Genomic DNA, 22,005 nt, shown 5'->3' with positions numbered 1-22,005 from the left:
GTACTCTGCATAGAAGTTAAATAAGAAGGGTGACAATATACAGCCTTGACGTACTCCTTTTCCTATTTGGAACAAGTCTGTTGTTCCATGTCCAGTTCTAACTGTTACTTCCTGACCTACATACAGATTTCTCAAGAGGCAGGTCAGGTGGTCTGGTATTCCTATCTCTTTCAGAATTTTCCACAGTTGATTGTGATCCACACAGTCAAAGGCTTTGGCATAGTCAATAAAGGAGAAATAGATGTTTTTCTGGAACTCTCTTGCTTTTTCCATGATCCAGTGGAGGTTGGCAATTTGATCTTTGGTTCCTCTGCCTTTTCTAAAACCAGCTTGAACATCAGGAAGTTCACGGTTCACATATTGCTGAAGCCTGACTTGGAGAATTTTGAGCATTACTTTACTAGCATGTGAGATGAGTGCAATTGTGCGGTAGTTTGACCATTCTTTGGCATTGCCTTTCTTTGGGATTGGAATGAAAACACCTTTTCCAGTCCTGTGGCCACTGCTGAGTTATCCAAATTTACTGGCATATTGAGTGCAGCACTTTCACAGCATCATCTTTCAGGATTTGAAATAGCTCCCCTGGAATTCCATCACCTCCACCAGCTTTGTTCGTAGTGATGCTTTCTAAGGCCCACTTGACTTCACATTCCAGGATGTCTGGCTCTAGGTCAGTGGTCACACCACTGTGATTATCTGGGTCATGAATATCTTTTTTGTACAGTTCTTCTGTGTATTCTTGCCACCTCTACTTAATATCTTCTGCTTCTGTTAGGTCCATACCATTTCTGTCCTTTATCGAGCCCATCTTTGCATGAAATGTTCCCTTGGTATCTCTAATTTTCTTGAAGAGATCTCTAGTCTTTCCTATTCTGTTGTTTTTGTCTATTTCTTTGCGTTGAACACTGAGGAAGGCTTTCTTATCTCTTCTTGCTATTATCTGGAACTCTGCATTCAGATGTTTATATCTTTCCTTTTCTCCTTTGCTTTTCACTTTTCTTCTTTTCACAGCTATTTGTAAGGCTTCCCCAGACAGCCATTTTGCTTTTTTGCATTTCTTTTCCATGGGAATGGTCATGATCCCTGTCTCCTGTACAATGTCTCGAACCTCAGTCCATAGTTCATCAGGCACTCTATCTATCAGATCTAGGCCCTTAAATCTATTTCTCACTTCCACTGTATAATCATAAGGGATTTGATTTAGGTCATACCTGAATGATCTAGTTATTAGCTTAGGAAGGGCTAATTCTAGTCACCTATCTTGTACTAGGGCTTCCCAGGTAGCACAGTAGTAAAGAATCCACCTGCCAATACTGGAGACCAAAGAGACAAAGCTTCAGTCTGGGTCAGGAAGATATCCTGGAATAGGAAATGACAATCCACAAACCACTGTTCCTGCCTGGGAAATCCCGTGGACAGAGGAGCCTGGTGGGCTACACAGTCCATGGGTTGTAAAGAGTTGGACAAGACTGAGCATGTGTGTACGCACACACACACACACACACACACAACTTCTACTAAGTCACTATATACTACCTATGCCCTAGTCAGGCATAAAGTTTCTATTTCTATATGAAGAGACTCAAAATATGTATAATTAATCCACTCAGCCTCACAGGGGTCTTGAGGCAGCTTGCATTTCTGAGGCTCCCCAGGCTGGGTAACCCATCTGTTATACACGGTTTTAAGTAAGACGGCATAATGTTTGCAAAGAACTTGGAAATGCAGTTGTTCCCAGAGAGATAAACTATGATCTCAAATCCCAGAGGGTCAGAGCTAAAACAAGAGAAATTAATGAAAAAGTAACGGTTTGACTTAAGGTCTTTTTGACTTCAGTTCAGTTCAGTTCAGTCACTCAGTCATGTATGACTCTTTGTGACCACATGGACTGCAGCACACCAGGCTTCCCTGTCTGTCACCAACTCCCAGAGTTTACTCAAACTCATGTCCATTGAGTTGGTGATGCCATCCAACCATCTCATCCTCTGCCATCCCCTTCTCCTCCTGCCTTCAATCTTTCCCAACATCAGGGTCTTTTCAAATGAGTCAGTTTTTTGCATCAGGTGGCCAAAGTATTGGAGTTTCAGCTTCAACATCAGTCCTTCCAATGAATATTCAGGACTGGTTTCCTTTAGGATGGACTGGATGGATCCTCATCTTTGACTGAAGTTACGTAATTTGAGGTATATATGACAAATAGAATTGTGCCTAGGGAGAGTACATATTTCAGCTGTAAAAGCAGGTAACAGTGACTGTCTAAGGCACTGTTTTGACTGTCCCGTTTACTTGGGGAGTAAATTCACCCCAAGAATTTATGCTTGGGGTGAGCCCCAAGAGTAAATTCTAATACCTGCAAAAATAATGTTTTTTCACTGTGAAGATGGGTACATCAAGCTGTCTGAGCCTTTTTCCTTTATATACTTGACCATTTTTTTCCGATTCTAGAGTTTCAAAGGACTACAAAGGTAGGATTTGGTTGCCTAGACGCCCACCTCTAGAATATTGTTAGATGTGGGCAACATGAACAGCTAGATCCTCCTAAAACTACCACCAGACTCTTTTCTAAGGCATATGTCCTGAAATAACTTTGGCACAAGATTAGCCAGGAAGATGGTTCTGGACAACATCTCTGGGTGAGATATACTGTTGCTATGTAATCAGGGGTATAAGTCTTGAGAAACAGGTTCCCAGACAAGGTTTGTTACAATTATAATCATTAGCATGGAGCCTAAGAAAAGCATTTCCATGAGTAAGAGGTTGTGCTGTGTGATCATTAGTTCCTTAGGGAAACAAAGGCCAGCTCTTGGGTAAGATACATTGTTGCACAAGGCTTAAGGAAAGCATGAGCCAGAATGTTCACCTCCTCCTTACAGGGCCTTGGACTGCCTGCCTAAGCTTTAACTCTTTCCTCACCCCTTTTTTTATTTAGGAGAATACGGTTGGCAGGGAAAGGGGTAGAGAAATCATTCTATCATTTCTTCCTGCTGGTAAGGGGCACAGACAATAAATTGTTGAGGCAGCATATTCTCCTTGCCTTTATATTGAGGATCTCTGATCCAGGAGCCCCAAGTAATAGCTGGAAGAGTCTGTGACAATCATAGGAGCTTGAATAATCATTTGTAACCTTAAATGCTTCATACTGCTTAGATACAAAATCCATTATACAGTTACAGATATAAGGAGCAAACAGCAAGAATAAGATGATTACAATTACTACACTCAAGATAGTTTTCCACCAAGGAGAGCTTGTAAACCATGATTGCATCTGTGACCAGAGTGAAACATCAAGGTAGTCCATACCAAGAGAGTCCATACCAGAATCTCTACATCACCATTACTTTGTCTTTGAAGTCATTGTATCCTTTAGAAGGAACAAACTAGACATGTAGATTAAAAAGCAGAGACCAAAAATCAGTAAAAGAATTATTGTAATCATCAGTCCAAGCAAGAATAGGAATCAGGTTACATTTGGTAGTAACTTTGATCTTGGTCTAGATACAGTCAACATTTGGGCTTCCCTGTTTATAAGAATGGAGCCATTTGGCATGTTCATATACATTTTGAATAGAGGTATAACAAACCCAGTTAGTAGTTGAAAGAGTGACAACCTGAGCCTTAACAGACAAAATAAATTTTACCATTTCATTTTAGGAGAATTAATCTGAACCACAACATACACAGCTGTTTTAAGGAGACATAGAGAAGGCAATGGCACCCCACTCTAGTACTCTTGCCTGGAAAATCCCATGGACGGAGGAGCCTGGAAGACTGCAGTCCATAGGGTCGCTGAGGGTTGGACACTACTGAGTGACTTCACTTTCACTTTTCACTTTCCTGCATTGGAGAAGGAAATGGCAACCCACTCCAGTGTTCTTGCCTGGAGAATCCCAGGGACGGGAGAGCCTGGTGGGCTGCCGTCTATGGGGTCGCACAGAGTCGGACACGACTGAAGTGACTTAACATCTTAGCAGCATAGCCAGGTAGCCAGTTGTCTAAGTTTGTCCAAGTAGGCTTTAGCCTCTTATTGTGGTATTAACGTATAAGCCAAAGTAGCTGTCACCATTAACAATTTTAGTGTTTTTCTAAGTATGAGAAGATGCAAGAATTTGGGTGCAAGAAAATCTTTATCTGAAAATACTTAACCATCCAAAGGCCTGCTTTGTCCATTTTTTTTCCAGAACACAGACTGAGTGCCTAATTTCTGGTTTTCACCCTGAACCCCTTTCAGGGGATGTTGATGGTCAGCAGCTGTAGTGTCCATGATTAATCTTTGTAGAGGCAGATGGCAAGTGCCAGTTTCCAGTCATAGGGCCCCTTTATGGCCATGAGTTTGACCATGGTTGGGGGCATTTCATGACCATCTTGTCCTATGGTGCTGGGAAGGCTAGTTCCCAAGTCTATCACAGATTTCATCGATAGACCACTCAATGTCCTGTTACCAGACTAGGCCCTGTAACTAGCAAAAGTCTCTGGACAGCACCTGTCTCACTAGTCTCTTGGTCCAGGAAAATATTCCCGCTTGTTGTTTCTTCTTATATACAGAGTCACACCATTATAGCTATGGATTTCATATAGAACTGTATACCATCATTATATCAGTGGCTCAGTCACATACTTGATCATCTAAGGGACAACACGTTGAAACAAGCAATATAGAAAACAATATAGCTGGTAGCAATAGTAAAATCATGAGTAAGAACTTAAGTCAAGAACTTAGGTATAGGTTAGTGACATCTCCGGGTCATCCGACTTAAGTTTGTTAAATGACTATAGCCTGCTGTTATTCTTCTGGTTGTAGATCCTGGAGCATCTGACCTTTATTCAAAGATGGGTTACTGAAATAAGCTTTAGAAACAAACTCAGGGTGTCATTTTTAATAACTGAATTAAACCTTTTAGCAATATAACAGAACCACAAGGAACTCAAAAGTGAATCTTAGTAAATGCAGTCCTTAACTCATAAAACTAGAACTTAATATGCAGTGAAACATAATAGATGCTATTGGCCTGATATCAGTTGGGTGGATTTTTCTTTTAGAGGTCCCCAGTATACTTTGAGATTTTTGTGTATGTTGGGAGACAGTCTTTTTTACCTTGATGAGGCTGTTCAGAACCCAAGTGTCTCAATTTCTAGAGGGACAAGGCAGAGAGAAGAAAAATACTTTAATTTTACCCACAGGTGCAAATCACTGAACTGTTTTAAGCCATCAGTGACTTAAGAAGAATTTCTTTATATGTGAAAACAAAGATTAGAAGCCAGCAATATGTCAGACAAAAAATCATGAAACTTGCCATCATATTTAGGCATCTATTTAATCTCATGCAACTGATCCTTCTGTTCTGCCATCCTTGCCCAATGACAGAGGATGCCAGTGAAAGCGATAGTCTCTCAACTTGTGAAGTTTTTTTGCCAAAGTCGGTATGACCTGTCCAGCAAAGTGGGTGCTCCAATCACTGGAGATTATAGAAAACACATTTTAACCATGTCTTCTCCATTGTGAGACATTAACCCTGAAGCCAGGAAAGGCTTTTTCTTGTCAAACGAAAGTGAGTTTGTCAGGGAGCTGGGAAAAGCCAAGTGGCCATCTTGGATTTCCCATAGCCCCAACTATTTGGTTTATAGCCATTGTTTATCCATTTTAAGCTCCCTGATGAGGGGTTAATTTTTGTAGAAGCAGAGTGAGTTTTTTCTATGTGTGACATAGTTTGTTATCAAAAGCCATATTTCAAGAAAACTTTGTTCTTTTAACAGGGAGAGAAAACCAAATTCCAGCTTAATTCACTGTGAAGCAATAGTTATTCATTAGTTAAAGTAACAATAAGAATTCAAAGCTCAGGTTAATGTCTTAAGAAACATGTACCAAGCACAAAACTCTCTTCCACTTGTCACAAACCATTTTTTTTTTAATACTTTCTGCACTTATTACATCCTTTGCCAGTTTTAGAGATGAGTCACCTGTAGGTTTAGACTTACTTTCTTTTTCCTTAATAGAATGTAATTCCATTTCTTATACCTTTTTATTAAAAACACAAATCTTACTTTCTTTTAGCAATCATGAACAGTACTTTATATCATCATTTTGTAGATTGGAAAATATAAATCACCCAAAGTTATGTCATTTGTAAAAGTATCTTCACAATCTGTGTTAACGAGATCAATAAACAGACATCAATACCAGGTGTCAATTCAATAGTGAATATTTCCCAGTTCATACAAGACTGAAATTCATTTTGTTTAATTTTCTTGAATTTAGAACTGTTTGCTTTCTAAGCTCTTCTCCTTAGGCCAATTAAATACAGCTCACTGATCAATTAACCTTAAGCAATTTTGTCCAAGGATGGAGATACACTAAGACACATAAATCTGGACAGAGACCTCACAGTTTTCTGCTTAAAATTTAAAATGTCTCTTTGCATGCCCCCCCCTCCCCCCTGCTTTTTTTCCCATTGGCTTGAAGTTCTACCAATTTGGTCATGGCAGGAGTCCCAGACAGAGTGGGCTATGTATCTCAAGGACATGACAAGAGTTAACTTCAGGTTTTTTCCCAGGTATGTTTCTGTTTCTCAGGCAGGGTTGGAGCTCCAAAAAAAGTATTTTAATAAGCCAGCTTTTTCCTAATTACACATGCAAAAAATACTTGCTTTGCAGTTTCAAAAAGATTTCATTTTAACCAGTTTTCTCCAGAGGCTGAAGAATATCATGGCCATTCAATGTCAAAAATGTCATCCTTCCTTTTTGTAGTCATAATTTCATGTCTAAAATTTTTAAACCAGAGTGTGTTCAAGTTGGCTCTGATGACAGGGGTAGACTGGCTGATGAGATGTTGTACCAGCAGGGGTTGTCTCTCTGGGCAGGTGAGGTCTTCTCTTATAACAAAGAAAGCCTGTATATAAGGGACTTCTTCGGCTCCGGGGATCAAACTTACCCCAGTTTTTCTAAGATACAATTCAAAGGGGTGGTTCTGGAACTGTTAGTTCCCATTTGTATGAGAGAAAAAAGCAGTGCCCAGTGCCGTGGCTTTTTTCTACCAGAGGCGTCCCTCCACGCTCTAGATGGTGTGGAGACAGGTCTTCCACCAAGCTTCCTTCCCTGGCCAAAGTTAACCTGTCTCTTACTGACACAGGTGTCTCACTATCATCCCTCCCTGTTCTACCACTGAGGAGGGGTGGAGATGCACCAGGGGTAGGCCTGATGGCATCCCAGATTGATGTCCAGTTTCTCACTATTAAAACCTTGCCTTGATTTCCTCTTTTCCTCTGGTGCCACCCGGGGTGGAACAGAGTAGCCTTCTGGAATGTCTCCCAAGCTAACACCACTAGGGGAAACATCCGTCTTTTATGTGCCTGTGGGCTGCCATCTATGGGGTCACACAGAGTCGGACACGACTGAAGCGACTTAGCAGCAGCAGCAGCAGCAGCATGTCTTTGAGCATATTCCTGACCACAGTCGAAGCTGTAAGTCAAAAAGGGAGTCACAAAGGGATGAAGAGAAAACCCAAGATGTCCCTTCTGAGAGTTGCCACATGAGTCTATGTGATAACAAAGGAGGTGATAGAAGGCCAGCCTGTGAGGAAAAAGTAATCTTTCATGTTCATGAAGTTTCAAGGCCAATCTTTCTATTCCTGTCCAGCAGATTGTACAAAAAGAATACCTAATGAGTTGAAACAAGAGCCACTGGAGGGCTTTCTGTGGTCCTCTAAGAGCTAGTGCTACCAAGGGAAAAAGCCTGCTGCATTTCCAATCTGCCCAAATCTGGGGTTCCCTGATCTGTGTCCTCAGGAATCTCATGCTCACCAGTAATGTCTCCTTCCATGCAGTCCGGAGGCATAGCCATGACGAGAATTTGCCTCTGGGTCTCTGGGGTCAGGATGGTGATTTCAGATGAGAGATGACCCTGGAACTAGAGCTCCAGCTAGTTCCCTAATGTGTTCCTGCCTGCAGTGTCCTATAAAACTTGGAATGAGGGTCTTGCTAGAAAAACACAATAACAGCATGGATTGCAAGTCCCCTGAAAGTCTGTAATCTGGCACATTAGGTCAGTAGCTTTAATTCCCCAAGCAGTTATGAAATGGTCAGAGAAACCAGGTAAAGCTGATGGGGAAAAAAGTTCAGTGCGTATGCTTCCAAGTTAGTAGAGACTTTACAGTAAAAGAGCAAAAGAGTCCCAGCTCTGAGTAGTCTTACCTTGTCTTGAAGATCCTGGATGAGTCCCCAGGATGATAGCTTACAGTGAATTGTGAAAGTGCCACTACATTCGTGATCTCTGAAGAAGATATAACTCCGAGACCAAAGACAGGTCTCAGTCATTGAGAGCTTTGTGTGCAAAATTTTATTTAGAGTGACAGGACCGAGAAAGCTTCTGACACAGACATCAGAAGGGGGCAGGAGAGTACCTGCCTCACTAGTTTAAGCAGGGCCTTATATACTTTTCAACTAGCTGCTGAGAATAGATAAAAAGAATACCTCAAGATTGTAAGAATCCCACCAGACCCTTTCCCAAGGCATATATCCTGAGATAACTTTGGCACAAGATTAGCCAAGGAGAACGGTTCCAGGCAATGTTTCTGGGCTAGATATACTGTTGCTGTATAATCAGGGGTACAAGTCTTAAGAAACAGGTTCCCAGACAAGGGTTGTTACAATTATAATCATTAGCATGGAGCCTAAGAAAAGCATTTCCCTGAGTAAGACATTGTGCTGTGTGATCATTAGTGTGCTGTGTGACTTAAGCTAAAGAAAGGCCACTTCTTGGGTAAGATATATTGCTGCACAAAGCTAGGAAAGCATGAGTGAGGATGTTCACTTTCTCCTTAAAAGGCCTTGGACTGCCTGCTTAAACTTTAACTCTTTCATGTAGAACTAGCAGATTAAATTTAAAAAAAAAAAAAAAAAAACATAGTCAGCTACAAATGGACACTTGCCATTGGCACATGTCATCTACCTCTACAAGGATTAAATTGTGTGCTGCTGCTGACCTGCAACAGCTCCTGAAGGGAGTTCAGGGTGGAGAACAGAAATGAGGCACTCTGTGCTCTGGAAAAAGTGGCAAGACAGGTCTTCAGATAACTATTTTCTGGAGCCAATTAGCCCAGTTTTTGCATCTCCTCATACCTAGAAAAGCACTAAATTTCTTCACGATGATGTCTGTTCCTCAGGACTAGCAGAAACCCTTATCAGACCCTCTGTAAAAATATGTTCTTGATTTTGCATGTACCATTCACCAAATTCACCATTCACCCATTCACCAAAATCACCTATACACTTGCCTTCCCCCTACCTCTTTGGAGCAGTTTCTCAGAGTGATTAACATCTGAAATGCTGTGTCCCCGGCTATCTTGTGACTCTCATGTTGTTCATTTTTTTATGCCAGAAATACACATGTACACATACACTGGATATAGTAATGAAAATATTTCAATCCAGTGTAGATAGTGGCAGGAGTCAGAGGTGTAAAAATTCCAATCAAATACCACAAATCCTGCCCCTTTTCACTTTCCATGGGTAAGAATTAAAGCATTAATTAACTTGATTTACTACAGCAGCTAAGATTGTAGACTCTGGAAGTACATTGTCTAATTTCAAATCCTGGCTCTATTATGCAAAAATTGTACAATTTTAAGCACTATACTTCCTCTCTGTCTATGCCTCAGTTTTTCTCATCTGAAGTTAGGAATAAAAGATAATTGTGTGGATTCAGATGTAAAGAGCTTGGATGAGGGGCTGGCTAGAGGAAAGCCTCAATAACATCAATTGTTGTTTAAAACTAAATGTAAGTAATAAAACCTTAAGATATCCAGAAAAAAATGTACCCATGTATTTATAACAGAGATATTAGGGAAACATCATCAAATGATAAAAAAACATAAATGCATAAAAACACTTTCTGGTTTTTAATACTTCTCTCTTAAATTGCTGTCCAGCTACCTGGCTGGCTATTTATGATGCAGATCAGCATTTCAAGCTTCACTGCTCTTTGGCCTTCTAGAAAACCTCTTGGTCTGAGGAAGGGGTACATTTTCTTCAAGAATATTCAGGTCATACTAGGCCCAGTATAACCAAAACTATGAGTCTGCTTCTCTTTCTTCCACCCAACCTCTTAGATAGAGTCCTTCCAAGGCCCAGCTGATGCAGTGTGAGAGTCAGAGCAGAGACTGCAACTATGACATCTCTGGGGGCCTGCCCTTTCAGTAACCTCAGCCTGCAGGCATCTCCTCTATCTCAAACTCTAAAACTGTATTTTTCCCTAGCAGAAGGCCTGTTCCTCTAAGATTGTTTATTTGATTCCTATCTACCTAGCCTCCTCAACCACTTTATGGGTCATTCACTTCTTCACTCATCATTCAACATTCATTTATTCAATAATTTACTGAATGTTTCCTACATCAGCTACTGGGTGGACAGTGACCTTCCCCACCCCAGGAATCTGCTTCCTTTGGACTCACCATGGAGCAGAACATAGGCTGATGAGTTCAGTCTCTGATGAGACCCGAGCAAAGATTCCAAACACCCAGTCAACTGTAAAGGGCTCTCCATAGTCCAGGAAAATAAAACAATCCAATAAATGAGAACTCTTTTCCCTACCCAGAACTTTTAGACCCAGATTTCCACCTACAGCCTTCTCTGGTAAGCTGGAATTTATGTCATATGAACCCTCAGGCTTTTCTTGGCCCATATGAAAGGCAGATAAAAGCAACATTTCTCTCCCTGAGCTTTTTCTCAGACCTGTCTGACTTCCAAGGGTTGAAATTAGAGATTACAATGTATAACTCTGGCAGTCAAAAGCAGCCCAGAGCCTTCTTAGTTACAAGAAATAAGACTTTCCTCTGCCTTTCGCCTAGCACCACCATAAACAACAGTTCATTGGATGTGGACAAGAACCCCTCACTCATGGGGAGTGAAGAGGGAGTAGAAAGGAGTCTTGAAGCCTCATGCTCCACTGGAGATTAAAACCTAAAACAATGGGAGAAAGTTGCCCTCAAAGCTTATTTTATCTCTAAGGCACAAGATGGTAGCTAACAGGTAAAAGCAGCTTGATCCAAGTATCCTAGGTTCCAGGCAGAGCTTTTGTTTCTCCCTAAAAGGACTCTGAATACTGAATCTCTGACATTTAAACACATATACACACCATGGCCACTTTCTATTATAGTGATATTCTCTTTCAAAGACCCTTTTCTTTCCTTGACTGGATTAAGCATGTGTGCTTGCTAAGTCACTCAGTTGTGTCCAGCTCTTTGAGACACTATGGATTGTAGCCTGCCAAGCTCCTCTGTCCACAGGATTCTTCAGGCAAGAATACTGGAGTGGTTTGCCATGCCCTCCTCCAGGACATACTCCTGACATGGGGATGGAACCCACATCTCTTATGTCTCCTGCATTGGCAGAAGGGTTCTTTACCACTAGCGCCACCTGGTAAGCCCTGACAGGAATATAGCATTATCTTTTTTTTAACACATCTATGATAAAACTCTAACAGACTGTGTTTTGTGTGTATGCTCAGACACATGCCTAAAAGTTTGACCATGTGAAAGTGTACTAAAGTGTGAATATGCATTTTATGTTAGTGCATTACTCCATGATGTATTTACCCATGTGAACCCACGGGCACATTTATGGGCTGGAAGCCATGGTTTACTCACTTGATAAGTGAATTGTAACACTTCTGCCCCAGAAGCATGTGGGTATCGGGAAGCATCCCCGAGTACAAATGGGTCTGAGAGACCGAAGGCACCTCCTGTGTGCTATGCGCACCCTCCCTCAGCGCCTTTGTACATAATGACTTTTTTACTGGAATACTCTTCCCTCCTCCCTCAAAACTTTACCTACTTAATTCTTAGCACTTTTTTAGATTTTTAGCTTAGAGTTCACACTCACAAGCCTTGCCTGTCCCCATAGAGTAGATCAAGCCTCTGTTTTGCTATTTCACAGATCCCCATCTTTTATAACACTTATCATAGCTTGTGATTATATATAATGAGTACTGTTTGAACAGTTCCAGCTACCATCATAAATTTATGAAGTCAGTATCATGCCTCTTTTACTCACATTGAATTCCCAACCCCTGGCAGAATGCCTAGCACAGGTTAGGTAATCAATTTCTGAGTGCAGTAGTATAAGAAAGACAAAACCCAGGACAATCTGGATCCATGGCAGTGGAATCAACTACAAATCTGGCTACCAAGGACAGTAGCTTTGTAAACACGGTGAGATCAGGGAATCTTAGAACTCAGCCTGATTCCTGCTCTATTGCTGTCTCAGGGATCAGGATCAAATCCAAAAATTGAGAGCCAACTGTAGGATAGAGTTCATGGACAATAAAAATAAGAAGCTGTGTCCACTTTTCAGTCTGGCTGGTGGTAGAGAGCCTCAGAGAATGTGGTGGCAGCTCGAACAGGACACCAAATCTGGGGAACCTTTGGAAGGGCACATGAAAGGCTGCAGTTCTCAGCTCACCCTCCTGTGTTCCCTGGGCCTTTTTCTTCTAACCTCATACCTTTCAGTTTCCCCTCCAAGCCCTCCCATCCATGCAGAGCTAGCTCTTATCACCACCTTTCCTCCTATACAGTCCCTCTTTTCCCATAGCCCACAAAGAATCAGACTCAGGCAGCAGACGACATTGGAGACTGGATGTAATTACATCTCAAGATAGGCATTAGCAGAACTCAGACTGTGACCCCAGGATGGTACAGTGACAGGGGTGGTTGGGTCACTTATAGCACCCCCACCTTGTTCTGGCTCTCATTCTTCCTCACTGACTCTGGAACAACATTGTCTCTGCAGTAAAGAGTATCATAGTAAATTTGCTTCATAGTGCAGCTGCATTCAAGAATGGCTGGGGGCGGGGGAAGTTAGGGACTGGAGCTATGGGAGGAAAGGCACAGAGGGAAAGATACGGTCTGAACAACTACGGCTCCTACAACTGCCTTAGCTTCTCCACAGCAGCATCCACATCACCTCCTGTGGCAATGAGGGCCTGGAGATTGGCTTCAGGATTCAAGAAGCCCATGGCCCGCAGTTGCTCTAGCTGCACCCGGAAGTGAGTCTCGGGTGTCGGCTGCTGAGGATTGGTGCCTGTCAAGGCTTGCAACATCTGGAGGAAGGGGGTAGAATGGAGGCCCAGCTCCATAGAGCCCTGTGCTGAGGGAACCTCAGGAGCTGGGGGAGGCAAAGGATCCTCAGGCACAAGGGGACTCTCTCGAGGCTCTGTATCTCCCGCCATACTTCCCAGCCCTGTTAGACAAGGCATGAACCAGAGGAAGAGGCGAGGGGCTTCAGTAGCCAAGATCTGCAGACCCTGCTCAATCTGCAGCAGGGCATGCATGGCACGTGGGTTTGCCATGGCTGCCTGAAGGTGCAGCAGCAGTGGCAGTTGCCAGTGCATCTCATCCTGCAGCTGTGGGGCCTGATTCATGCTGGTTGGCCTCAGAGATCTTGGATAAGCCAGTGGCGGTGGCCAGACACGCTCAGGGGTTCCAGCAGCAGCTGCTGTGGGCAAAGGTGGGGAAGGAACAATTTGGGTCCTATTGGCAGCAGGCCCCAGCCCAGAGACAAGATCAGGCATGTGGATGCTGTGGCCAGTGGAACCATTCCCTGCACCATCTTGACCTCCATCTTTTCTAGCACTGCTCTCCGTGGGATATCTCAGTAAGGCTGGGCAGGAGGGCTTTCCCTTGATTGCAACTGACTCCTTGGGGAGAGCCTGGCCTGACTCAGGTTCCTGGGATGAGGGTGAAGCTGGAGGAACTTGGTTTCCTGGTGGTGGAGGTGGTTGTTCTTGGCTTGGACTGAGGGTAGATGCCATCCCCTGCAGATAGGTTCCCAGGGACTGGGGGGTCTCATGCAATTGTTGGAGATAGTCATAGAGCCCTATATTCCCTAGAATATTGGGAACCCTATTTCTAAGTTCAGATATATCCTGGTCCCCAGGCCTTCTGCCCCTCCTGCCAGCTGAGCCTACATATGTGGAAGTCCAGGGATTGGGGAGAGGGTCACAGTTCTCCGTCCTTGAGGGTTGGCTGCTGCTGCTGGTTGCATTAGCATTAGTGGTGGCAAAGGGATTGCCACCAAACTGCTCCTGGACTGCATTGAGCATGGGGTCCATAATATCTGTATACATGGTTCGGAGCACATTGTAGCCACCCGGGATGCTCTCCAGGTTGCTGAGTGCCCGGTCCTGGCTGCGCATCATCTCTTGCATCATGGCAGGGTTACGTAGAAACTCCAGTGTCTGCCGCATGATTTCAGGATTGTTGAGAATGTGCCCAATCTCGGGGTTGTGCTGGATCAGTTGCTGCATACGAGGATTGTCAAGAACCAACTGGCGCACCAGGCCTGTGTTGGACAGCAGACCCTGGATGAAGGGGTCGTCAATGATCTGAGCCACAAATTCAGGCACAGATACATGCTGCCACACCAGTGAGCTTGGCTGGTCAGGGAAACCACCCAAGGTCAGGCCTAGCCCATTGAGGCCTGTGAGGACACCCAAGCTAAAGGTAGGTGGCCCATCTGCTGGGTAAATGGAGCTTGGCTGAGGGAGTGACCCAGGGCTCGGGGCTGGGGTAGGGACTGAAGCAGCTGGGCACTCGTTGCCCATGGTGCGACGCTGCATCTTGATGACCAGGTGGACGGTGAGGCCATCTCGGACCCCACACTGTGCCAGCGAGTCAGGGTCCTTGAGGATTTTGCCAGCAAAGATTAGGATCAGCTGATCAGGGTGGGCCTTAAAGCGCTGGGATATCTCTTCCTTCAGCTGCTGGATGGTGCAAGTGTCTGTAACTGAGAAATCCTCCTTGTCCTTAGGCGTCTTCACTGTCACCTTGATGAGGTGGGGATCCTGGACCAGTGCTGGGCTGCCCTGTGGCAGGGCCTCTCCACTTTTGGCCATAGTGGGCAGCAGGAGGCCCAGCAGGGGACACAGCTGCGGGGAGGCGGAGGGGAGACCGAAATCATCCTTTTGGGCAGTGGTGAAAGGAAAGGTGAGCAGGGGGAGGATTTGGGGTCTCAGGGTGGGGGAACTAGAGGGTCCACATAGAAGGGGCTATGAGGGCATGGGATAGGATGCCTTAGGAGGATTTGGGGTTGGAGAGACGGTGCGGATCATGGGAGGGAAATCTGAGCCCTAGGAAAGAGGTTGATAGTTGATGAATGAAGGGCAAGGGCAGCCTGAAGGACCTGGTTTGGGGAATACATACCGATCAGCTGTGGCCCCGTCCTTCCTCTTAAATAGGACTCCAAACTGCCCTCATCTTGCTGAACAGCCACCCCTGAAGCCTTCTACACCAGAGCCCACTCCCCCAGGTCACTTCTGTGACCTCAGCACTGACATCACGGCCTCATACAATGGATTCTTGAGACTTTTCCAAGGTACTTGGGATTCTTAGGGGCTTCATCTCCCCCCACCCTTCAACTCTTCTACTTCCTTTATCTCAATTGCCTTCTTCATAGTGAGGGTTCTGGGCTGACCCTTCTTTCTCAAGCCAAGTGTTCTGCTTTCACACAACCTGGTAGGTGGTATGTGGAAATTCAGACAGGGGGTGGACAATTAAGAAAGGCTTCTTGAGCCCTTATGTCCCCACGAAGACCCCAATTCAGCTACTTGCTAGTTGAGCCTCTTCTTGGCATTGTTATGTTCCTATGTCCTCTCTGATTCAACATTAGCCACGACAAATCAATCAACATATTGACTTTCTGATGAGTAGGATGTAGAGTATAAAAGAGAGGTTCAAGATGAAATAAACTTTTATTTTACCTTTTTTCCCCTATTATTATTATCCCCCAGAAAAATTCAAGGAATGTATTGGCTATTTGTTGAGGTAAAAGACCAGGAAATAAGGTTGTTAAATAGAAAATTAAGTTCAGTCTATTTCATATCCAAATGAAAATGTTAAGAAGGTAGTTCTACACTGTGAGGCTGACTTCATCAGCATCAACAGAGTATGTGGAGCGGTGTGTGTGTGTATATATAGTAAAAGGACAGAGGTAAAAAGACTGAATTGTGGACAGTACGATATTTAGAAGTCTGAAAGATTGGATGAATTCAGCAAAGGAAATTGAAAAGAAATAAAACATTAAGTCAGAAAAGGAAATTAGAGAAAGAAGTCAAAGGACAAAGTTTCAAAAAAAGAGAAAGTAAACAAATGTGTCAAATGATTCTGGTAGGTAATAAGTGAGGACTGAGAATTGGCTACTGCGTTTGAACAAGAGAGACCAGTTAGACTGAGGGCCATGATGAGACCAAGTCTGGAAGAGTAGTGAGGCCAGAAAATCTGATTGGAGTGGGTTTTAAAGTAAATGGGTTGGAAAGGAAGTGGATCCAAGAAGAGTAAATGAGAAAAGGCTGATGGCTGCACAGAAATGGGGAATAAATCTTTTTGTGTGTGTTTGTTTCTTTGTTTATTAAGACAAGACAATTATAATATACTTTTATTTTAATGGAAACAATCCAGTGAGGAAGAGCACAGTGATGCAGGAGAAAGAGAAACAGTTGTAAGAGCAAATTGTTGAGAAGATAGAGGGATTGGAATCAAATGCCCAAGTGAAGAGCTTGATTTAGGATCATGGACAGTTTATTCATTAAAAGAGGATGCAGGGTGGAGTATACAGGTATAGATGCAAGATAGTTGGTTGAATTAGTGGCAGACAAAGGTGAAAGTCACTTTTGATCACTTTTGTCTTCTTGTTGGAATAAGGAAAATATCATCTGAGACTGAGAATAGATATTAAAGGGCTGTTGAAAGTTTTAGAAGAGCATATAAGGTATGAAATAATCATCTCAAAGAATATGGCTAGAGCATTGGATCTCCAAGTGTGGTCCTTAAATCAGTATCATCAGCATGACCTGGAAATTGTCAGCTATGCAGAATTTGGGGCCTTCCTGTAGAACCACAGAATTGAAAACCCTTGGAATGAAGCTCAGAAATCTGGGGGTTTTGACACACCCTCCAGGTGATTTCTGATGTAAATTCTAGAAAAAAAGCATTAAAATAAGAAAATGTATTAGGCATACAAACAGACCAACTAAAGCCTTGGTAATGAATTTAAATAAGACTAGTCAGCACAGTTATATGATTTTCTTTGCCTACACAGAGATTGGAGAAAGCAATGGCACCCCACTCCAGTACTCTTGCCTGGAAATTCCCATGGACGGAGGAGCCTGGTAGGCTGCAGTCCATGGGGTCGCTAAGACTGAGTCATGGGGACATGACTGAGCGACTTCACTTTCACTTGTCACTTTCATGCATTGGAGAAGGAAATGGCAACCCACTCCAGTGTTCTTGCCTGGAGAATCCCAGGGATAGGGGAGCCTGGTGGGCTGCCATCTATGGAGTCCCACAGAGTCGAACACGACTGAAGCGGCTTAGCAGCACACAGAGATTAGGCAGGGTTGGATATAAATGTTATAACCATCGTGAGTTTGCTAAGTGGGTATTATATCAGAATAATTATGATAGATTGAGTAGTGTTGAAGCTAGAAAACTATGTTTGGGAACCTAAAGTAGGTACATGAAGAACATGTACCCCACTTCTAAGTTCACAGAGAAGGAAAGAAACAGTCATCACTGCTGGAGAAGCAGTCTTCTCAGCGAACACTCAGATATTAATCACAGCAAAAAGGTGAGGGAACATTGAGAGATAAGGTTGTAGGTATGAGTTTCACTGTTGCTAAATTGAATCCTAAAAGGTAGAGTGGGAAAAACCGACAAGTGGAAACTGAGTCACATGAGGGAATTTCAGAGCATATTGACAGAATCAGGAAGATAATCTGGAGAATTTTGGCTCCTTATGTAAACTGAGGATAAAATATTTAATTGGATTAATAGAGATATCTTAATGGGGAAGTGAAAAATCTGTTTCTAGCTATAATTTTCTTTCTTGAGGGGGCTTCCCTGTGGCTCAAATGGTAAAGAATCTGCCTGCAATGCAGGAGACCCAGGTTTGATCTCTGGGAGAAGGAAATGGCAATCTGCTCCAGTATTCTCAGTTAGATTGGAACTTGTCCTGCATTTCTCCAACTCTAGTCTTTGTCACTCAGTTGTGTCTGTGTCTGACTCTTTGTGACCCTTTGGACTATAGTCCACCAGGTTCCTCTGTCCAGGGGATTTTTCAAGCAAGGATACTGGAGTGGGTTGCCATTTCCTTCTCCAGGGGATCTTCCCTATCCATGGATTGAACCTACATCTCCTGTGTCTCTTGCATTGCAGGCAGATTCCTTACCCACTGAGTCAGGTTTTCCTGATGGTCCAGATAGTTAAAGAATCCTCCTGCAATGACGGACACCCTGGGTCAGGAAGATCCCCTGGAGAAGGGAATGGCTACCCACTCCAGGATTCTTTCCTGGAGAATTCTATGAACAGAGGAGACTGGCCAGCTACAGTCTATGACTGAGTGACTATCACTTCACTTCATTTCTTTGACCTGTTTCTTTTTGATAGGTCATGGTGGTGGAGTGGGACCTTTGGCAGCAGATTTACTGAAGCACTGGGAGCTTAATGGAGCTTTCTTTACTCTTGCTGATGGTCACGTCGGGGCTGAAGGATGGGTGACCTGTGAGGACCACACAAATCTGAATATCCCTCACCTCCTCCACTGCTCCTGCCCTATTCCCAGACACCACTGTCTCCCACATGCTAGAACTAGTGTTCCTGCTTCCAGCTTTCTCTTCTACAACAGTGTTCCACTCTCAGCAGCCAGACTGACATACTGAACTACTCTATTCCTTTGCTAAAACCTAGCAATGATTTTCTTTTGTATTCATAGTAAAATCCAAAGTGATCACCAGATCTACAAAGCTCTTCGTGATTTCTAATAATTCTCTTTTCCCCCTTATTTTTTAGTTCACTCCTCTCCAGCTACACTGTCCCTTGTTATTCTTCAAACACAACAAGAGTACTCTTATCTCACAGCTTTTCCTCTTATGCAGCCTTCTCTGCCTGGAACAATGCCTGGAACAATGCCTGGAATTGTATGTTTTGCTCTCCCAAGTCGTGATTTCTGCTCAACTGTCTCCTTTCAGAGAAGCCTTCCTTTATGATCCCCCATTTAGAACAGCTTATCCACTGCATTTTTCTTTATAGCACTTATAAACACCTCATGTAGCTATACATTCAGCTGTATTTCCTAGAGTAGGAAATGGCAACCCACTCCAGTATTCTTATCTTGAGAATTCCATGGACAGAGGAGCCTGGCAAGTTGTAGTTCATGAGGTTGCAAAGAGTTGGACACCACTGACACACATACACGTATTTCCCTCTTTTCATATGAGTATGTTATGACTGTCTTCCCTACATGTGGGTCTATTTTGGTCTCTAAGCATTTGTGTGCAGCTGTCTATACACATGATTATGTGTACTGTGTGGTGACTTTATATGCCTATATATGTGAATCTTGGGCTGTTAGCCATGTGTGCATATGTGTTTGAGGTTATATGTGCATGTTCTTGGATATGTGAGCATGACATGATGTCTGACATATAATTCTGTGGGTGCAAATATGCTTTTCTATTTTAACATATGCATGTGGTTGTGGTGTGTGTGTGCTCACGCATGTATGGTACATGAGGTAGGGTTATTACACATTGACAGTTGAATTTTTCATTAAAAAAAAAAAAAAAAAAAGGCCAAACTTCAGATGGGGTCAAGTTGATGTAGCCATTTTATTGACAGATCTCTCAGCTATGGCCAATGGTCTATTATTCAGTAAAGAAAGCACTGTTTGGTTTTTCCCATTCTAGGACTTCTCCTAACCAGAAGCACCAGAAAAGATGAAGGCAGATGAGGTAGTCAAATGGGTTGGCAGGCAGGTAGCAAAGCAAATAGGTATGCCCAGTGGTTAGGATCCCTGGGATCTCCTGAGCTTCTGGATGGCAGCGCTGGTCTCTCCCTCGGTGGCAATGAGGGCCTGCAGATTGGCATGATGGTTTGCAAATCCCATGGCCTGGAGATATTCCATTTGCTTGCTGAAACGAGTCTCAGGGGCTTGTAGAGGGTGGGAGGGGTCTCCAGCTAGGGACTGTAGCCTCTGTAGGACTGCTCCCGATTTGGGACAGGACTCAGGTCCTTTAGGCTCAGCCATATTGGACACATCCCAGGTCCAGGGCACTGTGTCAGGGTAGCTGCAGCTGGGTGCAGGAAGCCAACCCAGGCCCCATAGGTAGGGAGCAACGCAGGGTAGAAGAACAGGAGCCTCAGTGGCCAACAGCTGCAGACTCTGCTCAATCTGCAGTATTGCTTGTGATGCTTTAGGGTTGGCTAGAGCTAAAAGCATATCGGAAAACTGAGTCTGCTGCAGAAATGCAGGCAGTTGCTGCCTCCACTGTTCACTCAGCTGGGGCACACTCATGAACAACATCATCTGGTCTGCCAGGGAAGGGTTGTTCAAGAGCAGTTGCATCATGTTTCCTTGGATCTGGGAGCTGGTCTGCTCATTTGATTGCTGGAGATCATCTAATTTCTGGTTAGAGCTATCTAGAGAAATGGTGGCATCTTTGTCTTCTGCCTGGGGCAGCTGGTTGAGCTCTCTGCTAGGTAAGGCTGGTATCCCAGTTGGCTGCTCCACAGCACTAGCATGACTTTGACCATTAGTGGAGTTAGAAGTACTGGCCCTGGAAGTATGATTTGCCATGTTGAGGGTAGAATTGACTGAAGTGATTGAAGATACACCTCGAGAATTAGCATAGATGACTCGGGCTGTAGGGGGCTGTGGGAGATGTTCCTGTTGTTCCTGGGATGGTGGTGGAGATGGGAGTGAAAACTGGACTTGCTCTGGCACTTGTCCTCCCAGAAGAGCTGTGAAAATGTTGCCCCCAAATGGATCTTGTGTGCTGTTGAGCATCTGATCACTGAAATCAGCAGAACTCTGACCTGAGGCACTGTCCCATCCTGGGACAGTCTCTAAGCCTACATATGACTGTGGGTTCGGTGGACTCTCAAGATTCTGTGCAGGTTGCTGGATCTGCATTATTTCTTGAATCACTGCCAGGTTCCTGGCCAGCTCCAGAGTCTGCCACAGGATCTCAGAATTGTCAAGGAAGTGTGAGACCTCTGGGTTCTGCTGCATCAATTGCTGAGTGTCTAGGTGTTCTGAGATGAACTGTCTCATGAAGTCTGTGTTGGACAGGAGTTGCTGGATGCTAGGATTCTCCAGTATCTGTGCTATGCGCTCTGGACTACCCACTTTCAAGTCCTGGGTATGCACCTTGGGCACATCCTCTGAGAGAGCTGACTCCACTGGTGTGTAACCCACACCAACAGATTGGTATACCCCACTACTGTTTCCTTTTGTGTTTTTGTCCTGGTGGCAGGGATGGGCTAGGGATCTGGAGCCGTTTTTGGACTTGATGACCACATGGATGGTGTGACCGTCCAGGATGCCCCTCTGGCTCAGCACATCATGGTCTTTGAGAAGGCGGCCCATGAAGACAAGCACTAGTTGGTCCATTTGACATTTAAAGTGAGCCGACAGCTTCTCCTTGAACTGCCTCACCGAGGTATCATTGGCTATCACAAAGTCTTCCTGCTTGCCTGGTGTCTTCACTATCACCCTAGTGACAACCGGAGAGATCTTCTTCTCTGCAGGCAGCCCTGAATGATGCCCACACTGGGCCATCCTGGGTGTTCGAGCGATGACATGCGGCATGGACCTTAGTGGGTGGGCAGATGGGGAGCAGGTGGAAGCAGGGGCAGAGGGGTGAGGGCGGGCAAATACTTCCTCTGGCCTCTGTTTCAGGTGTTGCGTTCTCAGGCCACAGGCTGGTTTCCTCGTTGCCCCAAAGGGGATGAGTGACCAGACTGGGGCCAGGTATTTTGTGATGTTGTACCCCCACCCCAGTTCTCCAGATACGGCCCAGCTGAGGCCTGTTGTGGCTACTAATTCATTCTTGATATAAAGTAGGCTAAGTGGAGATGACTCATGCCAGGGCTGCCCCTCCCCCAGCCCCACCCACCAAAAGCACAGCTCTTGAGAAAAGGGATATTGTGATGTCAACCCAAGCCTCACAGTCTCTGGCTGAACT

General features: G+C 44.2%; 2 protein-coding genes across 2 annotated transcripts; both read right to left on the bottom strand.

Moving 5' to 3' along the window:
* Positions 1 to 13,070: 13,070 nt before the first annotated feature.
* Positions 13,071 to 14,880, bottom strand: UBQLN3 (ubiquilin 3). Its single transcript, XM_005911672.3, is given in 2 exon segments — positions 13,071 to 13,097; positions 13,099 to 14,880. Coding segments are annotated over 2 exon segments (1,809 nt in total).
* A 4,943-nt stretch (positions 14,881 to 19,823) lies between these two features.
* UBQLNL (ubiquilin like) lies at positions 19,824 to 21,629 on the bottom strand. The gene has a single exon (XM_005906883.3). The coding sequence runs from the start codon at positions 21,627 to 21,629 to the stop codon at positions 19,824 to 19,826; it is 1,806 nt and encodes a 601-aa protein (XP_005906945.2).
* Positions 21,630 to 22,005: the final 376 nt, after the last annotated feature.

This window comes from Bos mutus, unplaced genomic scaffold (assembly GCF_027580195.1).
Source record: "Bos mutus isolate GX-2022 unplaced genomic scaffold, NWIPB_WYAK_1.1 CTG200, whole genome shotgun sequence".
Taxonomy (NCBI): domain Eukaryota; kingdom Metazoa; phylum Chordata; class Mammalia; order Artiodactyla; family Bovidae; genus Bos; species Bos mutus.
Note: the sequence above shows the minus strand (reverse complement) of the source record. Positions and strands in the feature narration are given on the sequence as shown.

Excerpts from the sequence above, each read along its gene's own strand:
- UBQLNL (XM_005906883.3), bottom strand. The coding sequence starts at position 21,629 with ATGCCGCATGTCATCGCTCGAACACCCAGGATGGCCCAGTGTGGGCAT.